This window comes from Lepisosteus oculatus, chromosome 6 (assembly GCF_040954835.1).
Source record: "Lepisosteus oculatus isolate fLepOcu1 chromosome 6, fLepOcu1.hap2, whole genome shotgun sequence".
Classification (NCBI taxonomy): Eukaryota; Metazoa; Chordata; class Actinopteri; order Semionotiformes; family Lepisosteidae; genus Lepisosteus; species Lepisosteus oculatus.
The window spans coordinates 11,202,463-11,225,549 of record NC_090701.1 but is presented as its reverse complement, the minus strand read 5'-3'; the positions used below and the strand labels follow the sequence as shown (position 1 = coordinate 11,225,549).

At 37.3% G+C, this 23,087-nt stretch overlaps 1 protein-coding gene across 2 annotated transcripts in view; it reads right to left on the bottom strand.

Annotated features, from left to right (window-relative positions):
- The window catches only part of dpp6a (dipeptidyl-peptidase 6a), a 305,960-nt gene extending 283,219 nt beyond the window's left edge, over positions 1–22,741 (bottom strand). Inside the window, exon 1 of one of the 2 annotated variants that reach the window (XM_015354743.2) lies at positions 21,732–22,741. In XM_015354743.2, coding sequence (XP_015210229.1) covers positions 21,732–21,794 — 63 coding nt within the window. In that variant the 5' untranslated portion in view covers positions 21,795–22,741. Of the gene's footprint in view, positions 1–834; positions 1,631–21,731 lie in introns of those variants that run through there. The other variant, XM_015354745.2, reaches the window with a different exon arrangement.
- Positions 22,742–23,087: the final 346 nt, after the last annotated feature.

The window sequence follows — 23,087 nt, the reverse complement described above, 5'->3', positions numbered from 1 at the left end:
GTCCTTCTCCTGTACAACTGAGACTTATCTATTGACGAAGGTTACTACAATACCAGCCAGGCATCCTTTTCGTTCCTTAAAAAAACATTAAGGTAGCATCCAAAGAAATCAGGAAAGGTGTGTGAAATTAATTTATGAATGCCACCATCTCCATCCCCATAATACTACAGTCACCGTTATATTAGTGGAAGAGCAACGACCTTCGATCTAAGGGCTGGAGGGGGTGGGGTTAAATTTTTAATACCTCCTTTCCAGCACAAAAGGGCACTTATTGCCTCTGGACATAATAAAAAAGACAACTAAGAAGAACCTGAAGGCCGTTCTTATTTGTTTTTAGAATCCAAGTAAACAATCAAAAACTATACCTGCATTAAAAAAGAAGAAAAAGAAACTTTAAAAAACTAAAACGACACGATACACTAATATTAAAGGTGCAACTTTAAAAGGCGAAACTTACTTAACAGAGTACGATGGGTTAATGAAAAAGGGTTTAACTTTTAAGAATCTGCAACATATTATACTCCAGGATTTTATTCTTAAAGACACTGTAAGATCATATCTTTTCTGAGCTCCCTGAGATGCAGACATGTCATTTCAATAACTACCAGACTGAAATTCTTAAGGCGATCTTTTCCACTTCGCAGCGTAATGTGGTACAAAACAACACATTTGCAATATTGTTTTCCCTCGTATGCAAATCCGACCAATTTCTTGAATTGAACAGTTAACCGTTGGACACAGACGTGACAGTGAGATCTTTACTTCGGACAGCTCGTGATTTTTCTTCTGAGTTCAAACAAGAAATAAATCTTGAATCAAGTAATTCTCACTTACCATGACGTTTCCTTGCATTTTTGCCGTTTTAATTAGTTCCTTTTCCTTCATTTTCGCACAAAAAATAAAAAATAAAACACCAGATTCCGTTTGCTACTAATCCAGTTATTTTAACGACTTCCAGCCTCTTTAACTTGATTGAGCTTTCTGCCACAGACTCTTTTCAGTTTACAACCAGTCCTAAATCTGCCTCTATAGTTTTGCGAAGGGGCTTTCACTGCATTGATCATTGAAATCTTCTGGGCTTTGCAACATCCTGTTGATAATAGACGCTGAAGGTACCTTGTCCCTGTGCGTGGATACAAGAGCAATCAAACATGGACGAAACTTGATTTTTAGCAAGATTGACATTTTGATGTATGAGACGTGGAGGGAGACCACGTTGTGTTTATTCCACCCAAGGTCCTTTCATTCATTTTTGATTGAGGTACCGTGTTTACTGCTGCTCCCATACGCCGTGTTAGTGACGACGCCAGGCTAGTGAAATTGTGTTTAAAATGTAACGAAATGACTGCGATTAGGCAGTCAAAGTCAGGGCATGCAAAAGCTCCACAGAATATAAATAATGTGCTTTCGGGTTACTATGGAATACACGTTACGTTTCTATGGTTGCACTCATTTTGCCGGGGCTACAGCAAGCGGACGTGTCAGACACAGCAAACAACGTTGCTTGAAGTGGAAATCTGCTGCACCTTTTGTTGTTGGAACTCAAAATTTGCCACAGCCTTGAGCTTGAATTCGTTTTCGGTTTCTTTCTGCCGAAGCATAGTGGCTCTAGGGGGTGGGGGATAACGTGAGTATAAGGAAAGCAAGATAGAATACGCATTTTCTGTAACAGGCTGAAACGAGTTAACCATCTTGCACCGTCACTTGAAGGCTTTTGGTTATTTTATGCTTATATAGGCGGCTCAGTACTTGTCAAATACGGCAGAGCCGTATTTCCCGTACGTAAGATACACAGGGTGAAAATCGTAAACAACGCCGGAAAAAGCACTGCACATTTACTGCATACTTATATATATATATTTCTGTTTTGCTAGTTTAATTTCTGCTTTAGTTTCATAATGACGCAGCTGCTGTGGTCAGGCGGATTAGAACCGTCTTTCCCGAGCAGCAAGGCAGAAGAATGACTTTAATTCCAGTTCCACCCTGCGCGATTCATCTATCAGGACGTGAAGTGCACGATTACACTGTGGATCTGCTACTCTCCTGCTGCCACAATAAACGAGTTTATGATATATTACCCTAATAAGGTGCGTTTCCAAACCCGTGAGAGACAGGATGCTTAGTTACATAAATGGAAAACTGGGCTTTAATTGGAAACTGTAACCCTGGTCAAAGTGTCTGTAAGTAAAAACAAGAAGGCGAAACAGCATCTGCATTTCACGATAGGAGACACGGCATTCGTTTACAGTGATGCAATTTATTATTTTTACATTTGCAAGTTATTATGCGCTCATCTAGAAAAAACAAATAATATAACTAAATAGCCTACTTTATGGTAAATACTAAAGAAATATAAAGCAACGAGTAATACTTTTCGTATAATGACACACAGGGCATGATTTATTATCATTATTTTATTATTATTTCTGCTGTCTGTGGGTTATTTTGTACAGAATGACTACAACGCCTCCTGTTGGTGGTATATACAGTAACTGATTCTTAGAATTTTTGTATATGTATACGCGTATTAAATATGTATCTAATTAACTTGTAATAAATGAAGATCTGCTCAAAACTGTCTTTATCTGTGTATTTTCTATTTTGAGTATAGAGATACTATTGCCTCAAATACATCTCATCTCATAATGGTTCTCTGAAAATGGCAATGAAAATCATATTTTTTCTACTTTAAATTGTTCAACTTTATTTTTGTTTCATAAAATGTGATTTCCAAATACTGTAATGCATCGAGTATTAGTGACTCTTATAATGAACACCTGAATTCACACATTGATTTTACACATATTTTATTGTGATTACATGCTTAAGCCTAACTTATCCAGTTTTGAAATTGAATCCAACTTTTTCTCTGTTTATCCCATTCCTGCTTAGTTCCATCTTGTTTCTCTACTCTAAACCTGTTGGCAATTGATATGATCAACGAGTCATTCCTGGATTGCAGTTGTTAAACCAGTGCCTATAATTTGTTAATAGGTCGGGGAAAATATATGTAATTACAAGTCTATTTCAAATGTGCTTTTATTGCACAATATTTGCAGTGTGATGTGTCACAACAATTGAACTACTACTTTATTAGTAAGTTTATGAACCTTTTAGCTGAGATTTGGACTTGTACTCATGATCATGTGCTAGAAGCTCTTTACTAGCTTCCAGGTGGTTTGTTTTTGACACCCTGCTTATTGTTAATCCTAATGGACTCATTCAGATGCCCCTTTCCTTAATTAATACTTGATTTTTACTATGTTTTCCTACTGTTTTTGGTGTCGCTCATTTTACGTACTATGAATTTGGAATGTTTTTCATGAAATGTGCTTTATTACAAAGATGATAGTCCCAATAATATTGTAGCGAATTACAATATTATTGCACCGGAGACCCGGGTTTGATCCCGAGGCAGGGGACAAACTGGGGCAGGAGGGGCAAGAGCAGAAACCTCCATGAACCCGAATTCGCTACAATATAAACAAGTATCAATTTATGTATCGATAGCATTGCTCTAGGATGTTTCAAGATGTTTAAGCACAGATCAGTTACATTTGTTAACTATAATATGCTGTGTACAAGTACTGAGCCTGGACACAGACTGTTTATGACAAAAAAAGATACATTGTTTCCATAAATATTAAGTGCATTTAGAATAAACCACTACATCATAGAGTAATAATTTCATTATGTAAATAAAGTCCAGTTAATCAGAACTGACCTGCATTACTACTGAACCTAGGGATAATTTCATATACCACTTGTTTTTTCTATAGCAATAATAATACTTTTGCTTCTTTAATGGCAGAAATGCAGTACTGAAATGATGTTCTTAAAAAAGCTTCAAATTTTTAATTAAGGAATTCACTACCTAGCAGATGAACAGATGGTGCTCTCCTAGACCTGTACCTGATAGTCATAGTGGAAAATTCACTTCCATAACAAGTTCACAGCAGTGCGGTATTTGGATGTGGACTCCAAGGATGGATAAGCTAAGAAACCACTCACTGGACCTCAATTATTATTTATTGCATGTATGCCCCAGTGCACAAACATAAGGCCTAAAAATAATAATGTACCATGAACAAAAACATAAGCTTATACTCTAGGTTTCTTTAAACTCAATGCCTGCTCTTACCACAGAAATATTCATATTTCTCCAAAGTGCTGATACTATTTAAGAACTGTTAATTGGAGTTCACTATAAAAAGGCTCTCTTGGGCATAAATCCAGGCCTTCAGACTGATGTTTCCCAGTGTTAATCCATCTAACACCATTGTCCAGCCCCATCCCCCAATAGCAATGCTTTGGTTCATTTTAGAAGATACTGTACCAGCCTCCTTGTCCATACTGTATGGCCAGGGACAAAGACACTTCTTTGTGGGTTAACATCAAACATATCAATAAGTTCTCTACCTTAGTCACAATGTCAGTATAAGGGTTTTCTGTATATTTTAAAATCTCATTTAGTTTATAAAAACATGCAATGAAAAAGACTGAAATTCTGCAGCTTGCATGATGTTTGCTTGGTTTAAAGTAATTTAAGATAACAAGCTTTGTAAATGATTTCCCTCAGATTCCCCCAGGAAATTATTTACTCTGTCTCTTCCGGTCAATGCAGCCATACTGTGTAATAAATTTAATAAAATGACCCATAACTGAAATCAATATGCTCATGATTAAATACATTTTGAATATGATGAGCATGCCTTTTTTTCATTGGAGCATGTATTTATAATGAAAGTACTTACTGTATCTGTCGGTAGCAGAACGGAATCTTCTCATTTGTAGCCTTTCTATATTCCAATAATGTAATCTAATGTAATCTAATAATTAACAAGATGGAATGACAATCAATTCACAGTACAGATACCTTCTGGAAGGTACACTTTTAATTTGTCAAAAAAAAGAATTTATTATTTATTATAATCAAGAAAACTGCACAGCGAAACATTTGATACAGTAAAAACTACTCTCTACATAACAATGACAAAATTACAGATGAATAAATGTACTTTTGATGGCCATTATGAATGCATTAAAATTTTTTAAAATAAATAATTGGAAAGAATACACAGAATCTGAAGAAATATTAGGTATTAAAAAGTGCAATGGCCAGTGCAACTAAAAACCTAGCAACCTGCTATTTCTAAATTCTTTATGCTCATTAGTAAGAAGTGTTGTAACTCTAAATCCAACACTCAAAAATAGTGTCTCTAGGGGGAGGAAAATATGTCCTAATGCAGTACCACACAGTTAAGCTCTATGGCAATGGACAGACATGGTTAGTGAACGTAGGTCAGAAAGACCACTTGTGTAAAAAACACCTACTGTACAAACCATGCAATATGTGAACATGCGAGGAAACCACACAGTGCCTCTATTTTTGGAAAGTGTGTCACTCACAGTCTTTTGCAGCTACTGTATGTCATTGTAAATGCATGGCAAATTCAGGGCAAGACAAAGGCTGTATTCCTCAGTAATAAAGGGGATACTCTAACAGAATATTTAAACGCTAAAAACCAATACGAGGGTGATGTCAATTTTCCATTCAAGTATTACACTATGTACTTCATGCATTCTATAAAAGGAACAGTATGTGTAGATTTTTGTGGTTCACTCAACCTTAAACATTCTCTGTGCACCCCTACAGGGCATTGTTAGAAGTGGTAAATTAAAAAAAAAACAACACACACTGCTGTTTCCTTGTACAAGCCATTCATTATGTTCATTAGTGAGACAGGTCTGCAGACTTTAAAAATAAAATAAAGGATTAACACGGCACAATGTTTGGCATCCCAATGCCTTATTTTCGCTTATTTTGTTACATTCATTTCCTGCACATTGATGTTCAGATGGAGTCTTTTATCACAGCGGAGCTCATAATAAAAACTCTTTACAGTTCCGGCCATGTGGCTGGAACAAGCTTATTCGATAATAGATTAAGTAAAATAAATGATGTGTTTTAAACTTTACTTATCAGTCAAAAATACATTTTCTAAGTTTGTTGAAATGCAATCCTAGACGGTTGTGAACCCATTTAAGATACAAGGTGCACCTGTACTGTATATGCAGTTGTAGACAATGGTTTTTACAAACTTTGCAAAGAATGAGATAAATTCAGAATTGTGGGAAATAACATTCTGCTGAAATAATTAAACAAAATGCAAGGAAAACATTTTTGAATTTCCCAGCTCATGAGATGAACTTACACTATAATATCTTAATTCTTTCTCAAGAATTCTCTGCTCAATTTTGATTTCGTCTTGCATAAGTGTTACACATCGTCTTCAGCATTTGTTTTCAATTAGCTTTGAAAATGCACTTAAACGAAAGGAAATCCTAACACTGAGGTTTAATGGACATTAAACTATCACCACAAAATGTAAAAAAAAAAATCTAGATCAGAAACAAGTCTTCAATCCAAAATGTGGCACACAATAAACAAAGTTATTTAATGGGTCTGAGCTCCCTAAGCAAGAACACAATCCTGTCAGCACTGACACATTGATCTGAGCCTCAGGGTATATGGCATCGAGGTGTTTCACAGCTCTGCCTGTGCAGCTGCAGCTGTTTTGTGAATTTGTGGTTGACTCCTGTTGATAGCGTTGTTCCCGCTGATGTTTTGTTCAGCTCAGGTCACTACAAAACTTTCCTTGATGTTGTGCCACTGTAATCTTTGCGCTGTGTGGACTTGCATTGTCCTGATTAAGAATCAGCACTTCTGCATCTGTCTGAAATAATAAGGAAAAACTCAAGGACTTTGTTAATGTATCGCTGGGCTGTAAAGTTACCCAAACTTTGTGTCGGATTTATCCTTGGGCCAAGGGTGAGCCCCCTGTGACATCCTCACACGTCTACTAGTCTACCTGTTGCCTTATCCAACCAATAGTCAGCCTGATGCTCACCAGAGTGACTCTTCTATTGTCTTACCGGGTTTATCAAGGCCAAAAGGTATTCAACAGCGAATAAAACTCTTCACCACTCTTTGCTGCCACTTAAGATGGTCCTTGACGAACCGAGGAAACCCTGCAATTCAGTCTCTTAGCTGTTCGTATCACCCCTGAATGAACATGAGAGCATGCAACTGTATAAGGTGACATTTTATATTTAGGCAAAATGTATTAACCTATTATGAGGACTTTTTTTTTTTTACAATACCCAATCATACCTAAAATAACCTGGTAGTTTTCTGAACAGGTTTGTAGTGGGCAGTACATTGTACAAGTTATTTTGTCAGTAAATCCATAGCTTGAGTGATTAGCGAGTGAGTGATTTGCTGAGCTTTAGCTGGGCAGTGTGCTACAATGAATATTACTATGTATGTCTTAACCCACACTCTTGCAGAAATACAAGGCAATAAAATACAATGCATCCTATCTGCAAATGAACTTACTGTTTTTGATTGGGAATGCTATGCTGAAAAGAGTATTCAGGAATCAACTTCACAAAGCAGCAAAAACATTACATTTTCAAATAAATAACGGAATGTTCTGCTGTTCGTGCTACGGGTTTAGTTTAAGTGGAAATTATTTTGTAGTTAGGAAAGGAAGTTTGTACTAGTATGAATCAAAACAGTAATCCTGATGGTAAACATTGACTACAAATTACAATGTTACCGAGAGTGAAGTATCCTGTCAAAACACACTGTAATCCTTGTTTGGGGTAAGAAATCTTTAGTTCTGTGACAGCCATGAATCATGTATAAAGTTTTTTGCTTTATGACAGTTATTTTTTGGTTTTAAACATATAATTGTACCTATGAATTAAATTATAAAAAAACAAAATCAAGTTATAAAAATGACCTTCCTTGCATAGTATATTTGGTCCTGTATCAATATGCATTCCTCACATTTTAAATATTTCAACTTTATAATATATGAATAAAGTGTGACTATTATTAATAGCAGTTGCAGTGAAAGTGATTAATTAGTAATTGCCACTACTGCCTCAGTATCCCATTATGTTGTCATAAACTAACCCAGAAGGGTTAGGCATACCATTCCTATTAAAAACCTAGTACCTAGTTCATGAAGAAAACAATTGGCTTGAGTGACAAAAAATTAATTAACCCATAAAAATGTTACCAAAGAGCATTTATTGCAATATGGAGTGCTTCAGCAAAATCCAATAAACCAGTCAACTTTCACTGCAAGTGGACAATAGATTTACCTCCAGGCACTTCTCTATCTGCAACGTCTCGTTTGAATTGGCTGAATTCAGAAAACGAATGCAATATTTCATGAATAGTAAGAACTGCACCTTTCTTCTTTTGAGTAGTCCACTTAAAACCTTATAGATGCTTACATTTCATTTAAGACAGAACTCATTCAATATTATAATCATTTCAGCACGTGTTCAAATGGTCAAATCCAGCAGATCCAAATCCAAATAAAATAATCCACTGAAATATGTAGAATTTCTATCAACAGTAAACTCTCATACTCCTACATTGCGTTTATCATCAAGCTTTTATCGAATGTCAAGCAATTGGTACGTCAAACTGCCTAATTTTGTGGCTTTAAAAATAAGATCATTAGGAGCATGCTCGTGCTGTAGCAACGTTTCGAGTATACTTGACAGCTCTTGAAGGAACATAGAACAGGATATATTGCATCACATTGCATATCACTGATGTATAGTCAATCAGGAATAATCATCATCCCTTGATGCATTATGACAGACTCAATAAAGATTAATATGTATGCGTAACACTGGGAGAAGATTAATGCATTTCATCTACATCTGAAGTGAACATTTTTAATTTAGATCTGTGAAAAGAGAGGGGAATCTCTGAGTCAATTACTCCAAGAGGAGAGCGAAAATATAGTCCTAATGTACTCCTAGTACATACTGTATGGATGTTTCCTGTTGTATCACCATGTTAAAAACACAGTTAATGGTTGTAAAGATTAGCTTAAGGTATCACAGAGCACTATACAAAATAAAGGAAACCATGGTAGATGACAGTAACTGCACTAAATCTCTGGAGGCACCTGTGGTAACCTTTCACAGGGGTCTTTTTAATAATTCAGCCTGCAGGATTCATGGATATTGATTTCCTTATGTCCGTCAAATGTTTTAATATAGATTTTATATACTGTACATTTGCACTCTGCATTCTGTTTTTTAGTTTTGATCCCCATAGCCTACAAAAAACTTGATCTGCCAATCAAAAAGACTAACGGATGGGACTCAATCCCAACCCTTTGTTATATTGTATCTATTATTCCATACAGTAAGTGAATACTTTGTATGTATATCTTAACATGAAATAAAGAGAATTGACACCTGCTCCTCAAACTACAAACAATGAGCTTGTACAGTATATAGTCAACATTTATATCTCACAGATACTGTAGCACTAAGGTGAAAAGACATTTTATTTAAGGAAGGCACTAACACTTGACTTCCATTCAAGTCTCTTGAAATGCTTTGGTTCAACATTTTAACATTCATATTGATTGTCAGTATAGGTGTGTGAGACATGCTGAAGTTTTGTGAACAGACATCATTTTGTTAAAATACAAAATGCAGCAGCTGAAACTTGCACCAGTGTCAAGTTAGAGTATTCTAACTAATTGCTAGTAAGATCCTTACAAATTAAAAAGGAATTTTAGAAAAAGTGAAAGATCTTTATACAATAAAACATGTATACCACACATTTCAGTATATAGACTCTTATATACGCCTAAGCATGCAGTACTGTTCTTGAATTGAGATGTTACCAAATTTGTCAAGGTATGATGTCAAAAGTAGTGTAGCGTTTTGTAACGAATAACCATAGGGAATAAATGAGTCACTGAGTAAATCACTTCTTGTTTAAAATTGATCAATTACGTTATCACTTTTTTCATTCTAAACCAAACAAAATGAAACCCAAACCAGCTTAACAAGAGCAGATGTGGTCTCTTGCTGAGTCTGCTTCAAGAAGAGAAAATGTTGTATGTTTTTTTCCCAGCTCTGCAGAGGTACCACTAGTGCAGCATGTTGCTCTATGTCATACAGAATCTACTGCGGCACGACAGGCTTGTTCTACTGAGAAACTAAAAAAATATGCTCCCATATACAAACAACAGTAATAACTAGGCTATAAAATATGAACACATCCACATGCATGGTGGAATATGGCTGTATTATGCATATATTGTTTGGTTCCACATTTTTAAAGAAAATAAATTGCTACAAACATCATGATCATTTGTTTTTAAGTCTGTAATCTTTAATTCTGACAATTACAGTCAACCTGGGGACCTTAAACTGTGATTACCTAGGAATCAAATGTGCGATTGAGTGCAAGTAAAAAAAAATGTTTTCTATCTGCAAGCCAAATGACATAGAACACATTTCCCAAGGTGGCTCCAGAAGCAATGGGGAAGCCATAAATCAGTGTTCCATAATGACACAAATACTGCTTCAGAATGCAAATTACACAACGCTTTACTACATGTTTGTACATATACTATTTTCATGCACAGCGACTGTAAATAATTTAAAGCCCTAGTCTTCATATTTTTTCTTCCACAGCCCAACTGTTACCATAACTCAGTTAATAGGGTTGCACATAAACTAAACTAAAAAAACTAAACGCATATTCCTTTAAAAACATAATTTATGTGTTCTTTCCAATTTTGCCTCGTGAAAAATTAATCATTGCTCTGCATTTCAAATCTTAGGTTTTGTAGTTTCCAAAGCACTGTGACATGTTTAATCTTTCTTTAACTGATTACTGCAAGAGTGATTAATGCTCAGACACACAGTAGATAAACTGGAAGTTTTTGTAATTTATTTTTTAGCTCACTCTTATCAATATAGCCTTTGACACACAGTGTACACTGAGCTTTTCTGGTTATCTTGATTGTGAATAAGGTGTCTTTCATCTCTTATTTATAACAGTGTGTGTAGCCATGCACAACATACTGTAACTGCTAGAAATTTATTGTTCAGTTGTTTTTCTTTTCAGTTGTTCAAAAAACTTAAAATGTTTCCAAAAGAAAGAAAGAAGTCAGGTGAAAGGATCTATGCAATTGACCTGTCTTCAGTGTAGAAATTAGATTATGGAATGTGAGACATTAAAATGGGTAATCAAACTCCACAGAAGCCAGGAATTAAAAATACACCATTACACCTATAAATTAGTCATAACATCAAACAAATTCATTACAATGGCAGTCGTGTTTTTCAAGGACTTAATGAAAAACAATCCATTTAATTACATTTAAAACCCAACAAAAAATTAATTATTTTTTTTCCCCTATCTGATTTACCCACCCTTTAATTAAAACAAGCCAACTTGGTATTCATAATGGAAATGTCCAAATTCTAAGCAAAGCATTCATCCTGCAGTATAATGGCAGGTCATCCATGTACACCGTTAACAACAAAGGAATTCAAATATACGTTGTAATAAATCTTATTTTTATCATCAGCAATATGAAAGCAATTTCCAGGGTCACTGCAGGCCATAAGCAAGCAATTCTACCCTCAATAAAAAGTTCCTGAGTAGATATATCAAAATGATCATATATTTAGGAACCTTAGTCAGCAAAGCCAATGCTGAGGGGATGTCTCTCCAGACAAACAGAGTTTCACCTGAATTGCCAGGGAGATTAAAGAAACTTGGAAGTCATCTCAGAGATAGTACTGCATGGAGTCAATTTGCAGATAGTACTGTAAACGTGTTGTAAAACGAGACACATACAGACATCTACATTTGGTATAAACCAAATGCTTCACTCCCTGGACATTTACTATGCAAAGGGCTTGCATTCACACTGATACAGTATTAGTTCAGGCGGGGAGCTGCGTCAGCATGTGTAGGCTGCAAAGGAACAAGTAATAGGTTTAGTCCGTGCTGGAAAAAAAGAAGAAAGAAAACACAACGTTTCGGCCGTGGAGCCAAATTCTGGTTTGAGAAAGACAAGGCAGTAAGCAAAGGTAATGTAGTGGGAGAACAAGGGCTGGGAGAGAGGAGGAACGAGAGGCGGGAGCAGGGGACGGACTGGCCTCTCTATTACTATTACTTACCTAAGTACCTACTTAATAAGTAATTACCTGTTACTTGTTCCGATGCAGTATTATTACTGCTTAGGATCTTTGGGGGGATATTACGGTTATTATATGGGTGGCATGCTGAAGCACTGGAGCCCTGGGTTCAATTCCAGATCTGCTGTGCTGTCTGCCTGGACTTTGTATGTTCTCCCCATGTTTGTGCAAGTTCCCTCCACAGTGCAAAGACATGTTGGTAGGGCAGAGTGGTGGCTCTGTGGCTCAGGATCTGCGCCTGTGGCTGGAAGGTTGCCGACTCAAATCCCGCAGCCGGCAGAGGAATCCTACTTTGTTGGGCCCCTGAGCAAGGCCCTTAAACCCAGGGGCGCTGTACAATGGCTGACCCTGCGCTCTGACCCCAAGCTTCTCTCATGGAGAGCAAGCTGTGGTGTGTGAAAAAGATAAATTCCTAATGCAAGAAATTGTGTATGGCTAATAAAGTGATCTTAATTGACTTCTGTAACAATTGGCCCTGGTGTTTGTGCATGTGTGTCTACAGTACAGTATATGCACCCTCTGTTGGACTGGTATCCCATCGAGGGTGTATCCTGCCTTGTGCCCTCTGCGTGCTGGAACGCTCTACTGGATAAGAGGATTAGAAAATGGGTGGATGGATAGTTATGGTATGCATAGTAGCAAAAATAAAACTCATCACTTTTTCCATTTTCAGTGGCACAAAGCATATAAAGCATGCTGTAAAAGAAACCACCCATTTTACGGATTGAGATACCAAGAAACCCTTAATTTGCACACATTTCTATTAATTTGTGATTAAAAAAAGACAAAGCACCACTTTTGTTTCTGCTGTTCAGTATCCACAAGGTATCAACACATCTAACATTTTGTCAATGTGTGTTTCAGGAACACTTGTTGTCTTAAACTTTGCACCTATTTCCTGATGGACTGTATATAGTATATTGTGACTAAATAGCTTGTTTCGGCAAATTCTTAAGATATTTCAGGCAAAAGAAAGGCTTCTCAGCGCTTCCTGAGGTCTGTATACAGTATGGAACTCATCATGTTAGACTATAAGAAAGGTTACAAATGAGAGGAGGCCATTTGGTATATAAGGGCTTATTTACACAATGATTATCCAGCTGTTTCCTGCTAAAACCGGGGTATGAGCTTCAACTACATGGCTTGGTAGCTTGTTCCACACTCCCAGAACCGTTTGAACATTTTTCACACTCTTAAATTATATCACTGCCCACCCTTAGATAGGCCTTATGCAGGTTTGGTCCACTTTGACTGGTTGTTAGGTATCACAACAGTGGGCAACATTACATTTACACAATATGTTACAGTATTCTACTACTGTGTGTACCTTGCTTTATATGCTCACTTTTTCTCTGGTTTCTATAATCATTTCAATATTTTATAATCCATTAATGCATTTGCTTAGACATTTTACCAGCCTGTCAGTTAATGCAAATTCTGAGAAATACATTTCTGCTTCACAGAAGTAAATCTGATGTTTGAGGTGAATATGGAAAGAAGTTTTTATAGGCAGCTTTTAAGCACTGCACTTGAATACATCTTAAATTCTCCATGTTAGCTTAAAAGGATTGTATGAGCCTTATAAATATAAGACACAAAGACACAAAAATAAAATAGATATAAAGCTATATTTTGTTTCGGTCACCTCATGGGGAAAATATCTGAAGTCCAATTTTCAGGCATTATTGTGAATCTCTATCCAGCAGAGGGCAAACTTACTCTTAACCTGAAGTTTTCTCCATCTCATATTAAAGAATTTCTTTAATATGTAGCAAGACATATTGTGACAGTAATATTTTTAGTGCTGAGATCAGATTATACTACAGTACTGTATATCATACAGTGCATTACTTAAAGACCTGTAAAGGTGTGGACTTACTTGTTAAGGGTTGAATATACAGATGTCAGTTTCTACATAAATGGAGAACTGTATTTCTAATAAGTACCTTACTGTGGCTTGATAGAAACCTTTGCATTGACACTTCATTACTAAGCTTAAAAAAACAGCCCATATTTAGGAGCTGTGCCAGTAGTAAAGAAAAAAAAGTGTTAAAATGATTTTTGACATAAAACATGAGGTGGACTATGTAAATACTGGTACTCACTTCAGTACAGTTCTTTTAACCGATTTGTTCTGACAGATTCACACAGAAAAAAACTGTTTTCACTGTGAAAGCCCAATTTATAGTATGAGAACCTGTCACAGCATAAGCACTATGTTGATGTACTGCACTTATTCAGAAATGTTGAAGGGGAATGGTGGATAATATCTTCAATTTCTATTCAATGGATCATTCCAGATAAATAAGCGCCGATATGTAGAAGCCAGGAGATGTGCTGCGTATGATGTCGAGATTTGCCACACCAGATTTAGAAATGAGGAGGCCAACACTACCATCGTCATGAATAAGCTTATGCTGATGAAATGTACAGTATTTAGACTATGTATGAATTTCCTTTTTTCCAGCTGGGTGAGTGTGACAGACTTTGATCTTGTCTTTCAATCCTCATTATTCCAAATTGCTGGAATAATGTTTGAATGTTGGAATGTTTTATGTTTGATAACATTACATCGCATGATCAAAAATTACACTTTTAATCGTATGCTAACAGGTGCAGTATTCTGCTGGGATCTACATAAGATGTTGAAAATTAAACTTTGTGATCTTTAGTTCAATAAAAAGGATAGAGAAAGCTGAGTACCCTGTCTCAACAAAGGTCACCTCTTCTATACTTTCAAAATCAATGCTAATTACCATACAGTCTGGTTCAGGTTTTTAGTTGTAACTATACATTACAAAAGATTCAAGAAGTAATGAAACCTTAATCAATATTTGGCATGTTTCAGGAATGTATTTTACATTAAAGTTGGTCCAGAGTGTCTCTGTGATTCAGTAACACTGATAAATTACAGCAAGGTTTTCTGTCAGCATTTTTAAAAGTGGTTATGTGTGAAAAACTGATGTTAATTTTTTAAGACAACTGCATTCCCGAATACAGTTAAAAGAGAATAAAACCAGAGATTTGTTGTGTAAAGGAAAACAGATGAGATGTCTAGGTGAGTTGCAACATAGATGTAAAAAGATTAAAAGACACAAAGGAAATTGGTACATTTGAAACAGACTGCTTTCCAGCATTCAAAACTAATCCTTTTTTGGGGACCTCTAGTGGATGAAACTGCAAGCACGTTTGTTTAGTTATTTTCCATGTTTAATCAATCAAAATGTCCAGGTGAACTCAGCTGTTGTGGAAGGGATGCTTGGGGATTGGGGAAATGATAAGAAAGGAGTTAAAGTTTTTCACAAGGGACTCACAAGATGAATGACACACTGAGAGCTTGTGTAAAATATATGAGATGGTTTCGTTTCGGGAAGTTTCAGGAAGGGGGACAGCTCCTGTTGGGTCAAGTGCTGGAAATGTCAATCAGTAAGATGAGCTGTCCTTTCCAAGAGAAGAGTTACCATTTAATGTATTTTGTACATCTCTGTTCTCCTGGCCTTTAGAAAACTCCAACTTGACTTGGAAAAAATAAAACAGAAAACCTAACTTGATGAGAAGGTTCTTTCTGGCTGACAGAACCAAAATCTAAAGCCACCTGGTCTAGCTTTAAGATCAAGCAGATGTGGTATATCACAGTTTCATGCTTAGTATAGATCAATCCTGATCCCCCACAGACAGCTGGAAAGAGAATGTGATCCAACAAAGTTTTAAACACATTCTTAATTCTTAAAATAACTGCATTCTGTAATAGGAGTTTTTACCCACTGTGCACTCATACAACTTATATACGTGCAGTATGGTTAATGCAGAGATACAATTTGACAAGATACACAGCAATATCCAAGGGAGATCTGATTCAATCAGGGACTGTAGCTGTAAGATTTTCAGTCATACAGACTGTTTAGCAAACTATGGAATTACAGCACACATTCATGCTGGTAAACGTAAAGGTCATCACTGTAGAATTCTATTCAAGCAAACAGTGAATAATTTCAAACCAAATGTCACGATAGATTTCTGGGGTTGCAATACTACTTGTGAAGGTCAGGCAAAGTATTACCAACATATTCTGGACAACAACAAAGAAGATCTACAACACCTGGTAACAAACAAATGACAGTTAAAGTAGTTCAAGTACAGTAGTTAGCTGCTCCAGCATGCGTAGGCTGCAAAGGAACAAGTAAAGGCTCCACAACCGAAACGCTGTGTTTCTTTTCTTCTCTTTTCAGCATGGAATAAACCTTTACTTGTTCATATGAGTTAACACTACCATTCAAGACAGGCTCTTCTGGTTATTGGTAATATTCTGGTTTCTGTGCTTTTGTTCCAGAATGTTCCTTTACTTGTGCCATCAAACATCCTAAGAGCAAGAAGACAAATGACTGTACATTATGAGAATGTATTGATCCATTTTCTAACTGCTTCATCCAATTCAGGGTGGTGGGGATGTTTTTACTAATAAAAAATAAATAAAAATGATGGTGGTCCAGGGGCATCCAACTGAAAGAATATCACACAAGTATGTTCTCACTATTCACTGAGCATAAGAATGCTTACGAGCAAGAGGTCTATCTACAGCAGCTTGTTTGGCTTTTAGTGGCTAATTGATCTAAGGATCCTGTCCAGCCTTTTAAAAAAAAAACTAAAAACATTGGATTCATTGGAAGAAAACCGTCTTTTCCATTTTACAAGCATTCTCCTTAGTTTCCAATTGTTCCCTTTGGTTTGTGGTCAGGTGTTGATTCTGAAGAAGTCCACTGTGCTGCCTTTGTCTAAGCCTTTGATGATTTTGAAAATTTGAATCAGGTCCTGTGGTAGCCACCTCTGCTCTAAAAAACGAACAGGATTCAGTTATTTCAGTCTGCCTTGAAGTCTGGGAACATATCTGTTATAAATCATAACATACTGCTTCTCCACATAATCTAGAATATGTACAGTAAAACATGAATCAATGAATTATTTTTTATAAGTAGCCTATTCAAGTTTAGCATGTCCAATATTATATTTCTAGTTTATGCATTTACTATCTGCATGCTGTACAACACCCTGAACTGTGTATGATACAAAAGTGGAAAATTAACAACGTTGTTATGTTTATTCTTTCCAGTCCTCTGTCCTCATTCTCATACAATGAAATAACCAAAGCATGAGCACAGATCAGGCATGTAAAGTCTGAAAACACCCGCAGAATCAATAATATTATGTAGTTCTATACAAAATAACTATACAGTATAAAATATAAATGTTTTTGATAAGGCAAGAGAAAATGAAATTAGCTTATTTTGGCCAGGGTTCTACACAAAACTAAAAAGAAGGATAATTGATTCAGTATTACTGTACAGTACTTCTTGGCAGCATAGTTCACAAATATTCATTCAATTTTAGCCTACAGTAAGAAGCACATTTCATCATTACATAGAATGATAAACCTAAAAGCCATGCAAATAATTGAATCGTTCTACAAAACATTCAAATTTGAATTTTGAAAAAAAAAACATATTGAGTTTCTAGTACAAAAAGCAGCTTGCTGTTGCCAAACTTTGCTTTCCAGCCTTTCTTTACTTAATTGATCAATAGGTCTATAAAGCCTGACAATTCAATTTGTTAGCTTAATTCTCTGTATTATAGAAGTATCCAGTCATTAAGTAACCCTAAGCTTTAAGAAGTACAATATAGGGTTTTCATAGACTTAAGAGACTCATTAAGCAGTAACTTAACAGAAATTATCTCCTGCCCCTCTCCTCTCCTGCAGATTTCACTGGCCAGCAGATGTAAGAATTCCTGCATGAAACGTTCTAAAGATAGATACTGTATGACACCAAGTGCAGCCAAGAGTTACAGTATATCGAATTGTTAATTTTGTTTTCTTCTGTGCAGTTCACTTTTGACTTGAACTGCCAGAGTGATTTTCTCTCCTCAAGGGCTCTTCAAGCTTCCTGTTCGATCAATAGACTGTTACCATTGCACATATTTGGAGTGGAACTTCAACCAATTTGAAACCAAAGGCAATTTTACAAGCTGTATCCTGCATTTTGCCAATTTGCGATACTGCGAACAGCTACTGTATGCAGTACTGCTGGAAACTCAACGTTGTGGGGGACTGCATATAAAGAAAGCTACTTTTAAAAGTAATCCATTCACTTATGAGTTATTTGTGTAAACGTTTACTATTTTCAAATCAACAAGATACTGAGGAAAAGGCCATCTATTTTCTAGCTGAGCTAGTCAATCGCAGGTGAGACACAGACACATACAGTACATACACACACTCACACCAGGGCCAATTAACCTACAGTACCAGTATGTCTTTGGACTGTGGGAGGAGACCCATACGAACTCGGGGAGAACATACAAATGCAGAATGCTCCCCAAGAGTAGATATGAACCCAGAACCCCAGCACTGCACTGCAGAAATGCTAACCACTGTGCCACTGTGCCCTCCACTGAGGGAAAATAATTTAATAATTCTACAATTACCGTTATCTAGGTATTGTACATACATTACCTCCTAAAAGCAATTTACCCCATTTTGTACATTTAGGAAAGTAACTAGTAACAGCAATTTAAAAGTAACTTTAATGACCCTTACGTATCAGCATTAGACAAGGCTGTAAGGTTCAAAAAAGAAGGAAAAAAAAAACTTTTCCCCCTCTATCTTTTTACTTTTCACCTTGGGATTAAACTCTGCTTATTCCTTTGCAGCTCTCAAACTGATGTAGATCACCACTCAAATTTCTTCCAAGCATACAACTCTCAGTTTTCCATTTCCACATTTGGAAGAAAGCAATATGGGAAATCAGTCCTAGGAATAGCCCGTTCTTGTATTAACAATATACTCAAGGGCTCTCACAGTGCAAGTGCTCTAACTGAAGTGAAAGGGTGTAACAGGAGTGCTTCAAAAGACATACTTTCTGTTGATTGCCCAGTTGGCTGAAAGTGCTTCTTAATGAGAACAGGCTGAGTTTAATGTGAGTCCATCAGAGGAGAAACTCTGATGAGTTGACTTCTGGGTTTACAAAAAAACGTAATATTGTATATCTGTTATATTAAATTTTCTATGATTTTATTTGAATTTAACTTATCCATATGGACATCTTGTGCTTAAATGTTAACAGTTGCTGTTGCTGGTGCAATCCGATGCACACCTCAATTTCTGGACAATCCTTTGGCGATTATTTCACCACTGTTGGCACTTTTTCTTCTTAAACTGTTTAATAAGAGCTAAAGTCTGCCTGTTATAATATAGAGTTATATTATAGCACCAAAACAGAAAACTCTTCTTATTGTTACACATCAGTTCAAATGTGAACCGGTTTCTAAATATAGCTTCAAATATGTCCACTGAGAGTCCTTTCATTAATTAATTTTCAATCCTCGTTCATTACATACAATACCACTGCGACCAAACATATATTCATCACCCATAGCTACCTGATCCTACTGATCCTTCGTGATTACACGGGGGAAATACTACACCCTGGATGGGACACCAGTTGATCGCAGGGCATACGCAGACACATGCACACTGGGTCAATTTAGAGACACCAGTAAATCTAGTCAGCAAGTCTTTGGAAGGTGGGACGAAACTGCAGTACCCAGAGAAAGCCCACAATACAACAGGAAAACCGTGTACACTCCACACAGAAGGTACCCAAACCCAGATCTTACCCAGCACCTAGGCAAGATGCCGCAGACATCATGGCAAAAATGTTATTCTCATCTTTTATGTGTTTAATGAGGGACACTATGCTAGTAACACACCAGTCACTTGAGGTCCAAATTCTATTTAGAACAAAATGAGTTTAAATAGCTGTTTTTTTTTGTTAAGCATTTCCAACCTTTTTTTTATCAGCTATTTCCAATAGGCTGTTGCTAGCAATGCTGGCATCTGAACGGTGATTTGCTACATTTCTTAAAAGTATGTTTATTTGGAGCCTTAATGTGTGTGCAGTACTCTGGTCCATGAGGGAACTGTTCTACGAAAGGCTACTTGCAGTGAGCCTCAATTGAAAAGCTGAGACAACACACATCTTCGCAGCATTTATCGCCGTAAATCATAGAGGCCCGAGGTTACACCTGCTCATTTCCAATTTATTTGGGAAACAAAGCTTTCACCTGCTGACATGTGAAGGAAAACTCTACTCTAAGTGCTGTGTTGCCAACACTGGCTGCGTGCAACAATATCAACTCCAGCTGTGCTAATATGCTCTCAACCTGCCTCCGTCTAGAGCTAATTTCGGCCACCACTAAGACAACAGGCCTCCATACTTACTGTACCTGAACCCATTGACAGAAGCAGAGGTCCACTACCCCCACAGGAGGACAGAACCGACAGATTTATCACAACACTTTGATCCATAACATTGCACTGCACAGTACGTGCCTATAGATCAACTAAGGAAGCTGCTTTTCAGCTAAGAATTTGTCATGTCTAGTCATTTGTCATGCCACAGTGAAAGAGGTGTTAAGAGCGATAAACAAAGCACCAAGTGAACCATTATTTACTGTTCAGCAGAATTAACCAGAAACTCGACTTTTGCGAGTCACTTTAGGCACGGCTTTTGAAGGCACATTCAACCGTTTAACCAATCACCGTCTAAAATGGTCAATTAAAATCGCTTCAGAAAGAAACTCCTTTGGCTGTCATTGTGTGCTTTGGGTAAATACCTCACTTCAAGGTTCAAAGTTCCCTTTGCTTCGGAAAGTAAGACTGACAAAGACTAGAATCTCGGAATACACAACAGTTTAAAATTCGTCTACAACTGAAAAACATTTTTTCCTACAATCGGGATACATACTATAACGAAAGGTCTGGTTAAAGGTATTTGCCCATTCACTACAATTACAGTATTAGGCAGCACGTACAGTACTGTACAGCATACTGGTTTCTGTGCTATCCATTTTCAAAAGCCTTAAACACAATACATGTCCTCTACTTAAAATGCCACAGCTGAAAGCACTGGTGCCTTGGGTAATGTTTTTTCTGGGGTTTTTTTTCCTATGTGATATACTGTAAATGCGGACGTTTCCACTTCCAATTGCACCGAGGGTTGGTTCTACAGTACTTCTGAGCCGCACCAAATCGTTTAGACTCCAGGGAGGCCAGAATCCCGTTCTCTCCGTTAAAAATTAGAAACAAAAACACGCAACACAGGAAAAAAAACAGAATTGCTTTATTGTGCGGCTATTTTTAAAGAGCATCGAGTGTAAGCTGCATCTTCCTTTTTTTTTTTGTCCACAAAGAAAGTGACAGATTCTAACATACCGAGACCTCTGTCTCCATCTGCTGCAGGAGTCCCCGAAAACAGACCTACTGGACTGGACTGTACGTGTAGAGGCTATGCCGGACAATATCTGCCACCTGTAATTCATCCAGTTAACTTTGTACTGCAGATACTGTAGCTTGAGGTCCAGTTAAAACTTCACTTCATTTTCAAATCCCAGTTCTGAGCGTTATCACGTTTTAACGGTGAACGGATGCGCAAGGCTACCAGATGATGAAGAGCCAATACAGCATTTGCATAAAAATGTGCTTTTTACACTTTTTAGAAAGGCACACTATTTTTTTTTAACGTACTCGTATCATGTTTTGGGGGAAAAAAAAGCTTAGCGGTACTGAGGAAAAGGGACGCTCGAATACTACGTCTTTATTTGAACTCAGAAAAAATACACAGGTTACTTACCTTTGGTGCTTTGGTCGTGGTGCACCTTGCAACACTGTTACTAACTCCTGCAGTTTGATTCATGGTCTACAAATGCCCCCCAAAATCTTAAAACAGCAGAAATGCGGCTCCTCTTCGCCTCTCGTTGTGGCTACTCTTGGAAAATGTACAGTACATGAAAGGACTATAAAAGGTTTACTACAGTAAGAAATGACTTTATCCCAATTGTGTGTTTTTTTTTCTTTCAGGCTTGATCTCCTGTTGCGTGTTTAAACTTGACAATCATACAATTTGCTATGTTTCTGTAAAAAAAAAAAACTTTTGTGCCACCGGGGATGGTTTTCTGCGCTTTGGATTCTGTTCAAGTGCCTCTCAAATCTGTTAAAGGCGCTGAACACGAGGATATCCTTTGATGATGTGAGTATTTTTTTTTTCAGATGTTCACAGCCTTTTCTGTTCTCTTCATCCTCTTCTTTCCTTTAAACAACACCCTGTATAACTTCAGCAAGAAAAGCACCACCAGTATAACGTCGGCAGAAAATTGCCCCGGTACCCTTATTGATGTACTTTGATAATCCGTGTTAAGACCCCTCGGCCTGCGCTAGCTCACGAAGAAACTTTCAGAAAACGTAACCCCCCAAAAAATGGGGGATCTTCAAGCAAGTTAAACTTCCTCTGCATCAGTAGGGACTGTTAATGTCTGTTACGGAGTGATGCCAGCGAATGCTTTTCAAGTGCGCTGCCGCTGTTTGAAACTCGGCACGGCCGTTGTTGTTGTTGTTTTCTTTTTTACTATTTCAGTACTGTTATGGAAAAACGCAGGAAATTCATTTAGCTTGAAGTGAGCAATAGAAGCCGGTCCGGTTCATCCTGGCTGTAATTTGGGGTCCTCCCGGCGAAAGTGGGAAAACGCAGCCGTGCACGAGCCTCCCCCAGCAGTTCTCGCGGAGCTGTCGAGAGGTGGCACGCGAGCCCCTAGCTGGAGCTGAAGCACAGGAAAATTGCTTCGGCTCAGAGGTCAATGAAAATTTAGCCTCCTAATTACGACTGTGTCCGCAATCAGGCGGATAAATTGTTTTCTGGGTAACCGTGCTAAAGTTATTTTAAAGGGAAGCTGATGTGGGGGGGAGGGAGGCTTTTGAAATATACAATATGTGTATTTTTTTACCTTCCAATCTCTCGGATTTAGTTTTTTCCACCAGCCATCACTTAAAATTTACTCATTCCACCTGATAAGCAGCCCACGGAATGGTGCAGCTTTCTGCCTTTTCATTCCACGCCACTGACCGTGAGGATATCCGTTTCAACACAAGCACGCCCCAGCACGACTGCTGCTACACGTGTTAACACTACCATTGATTAATACAGGCCCTTTAA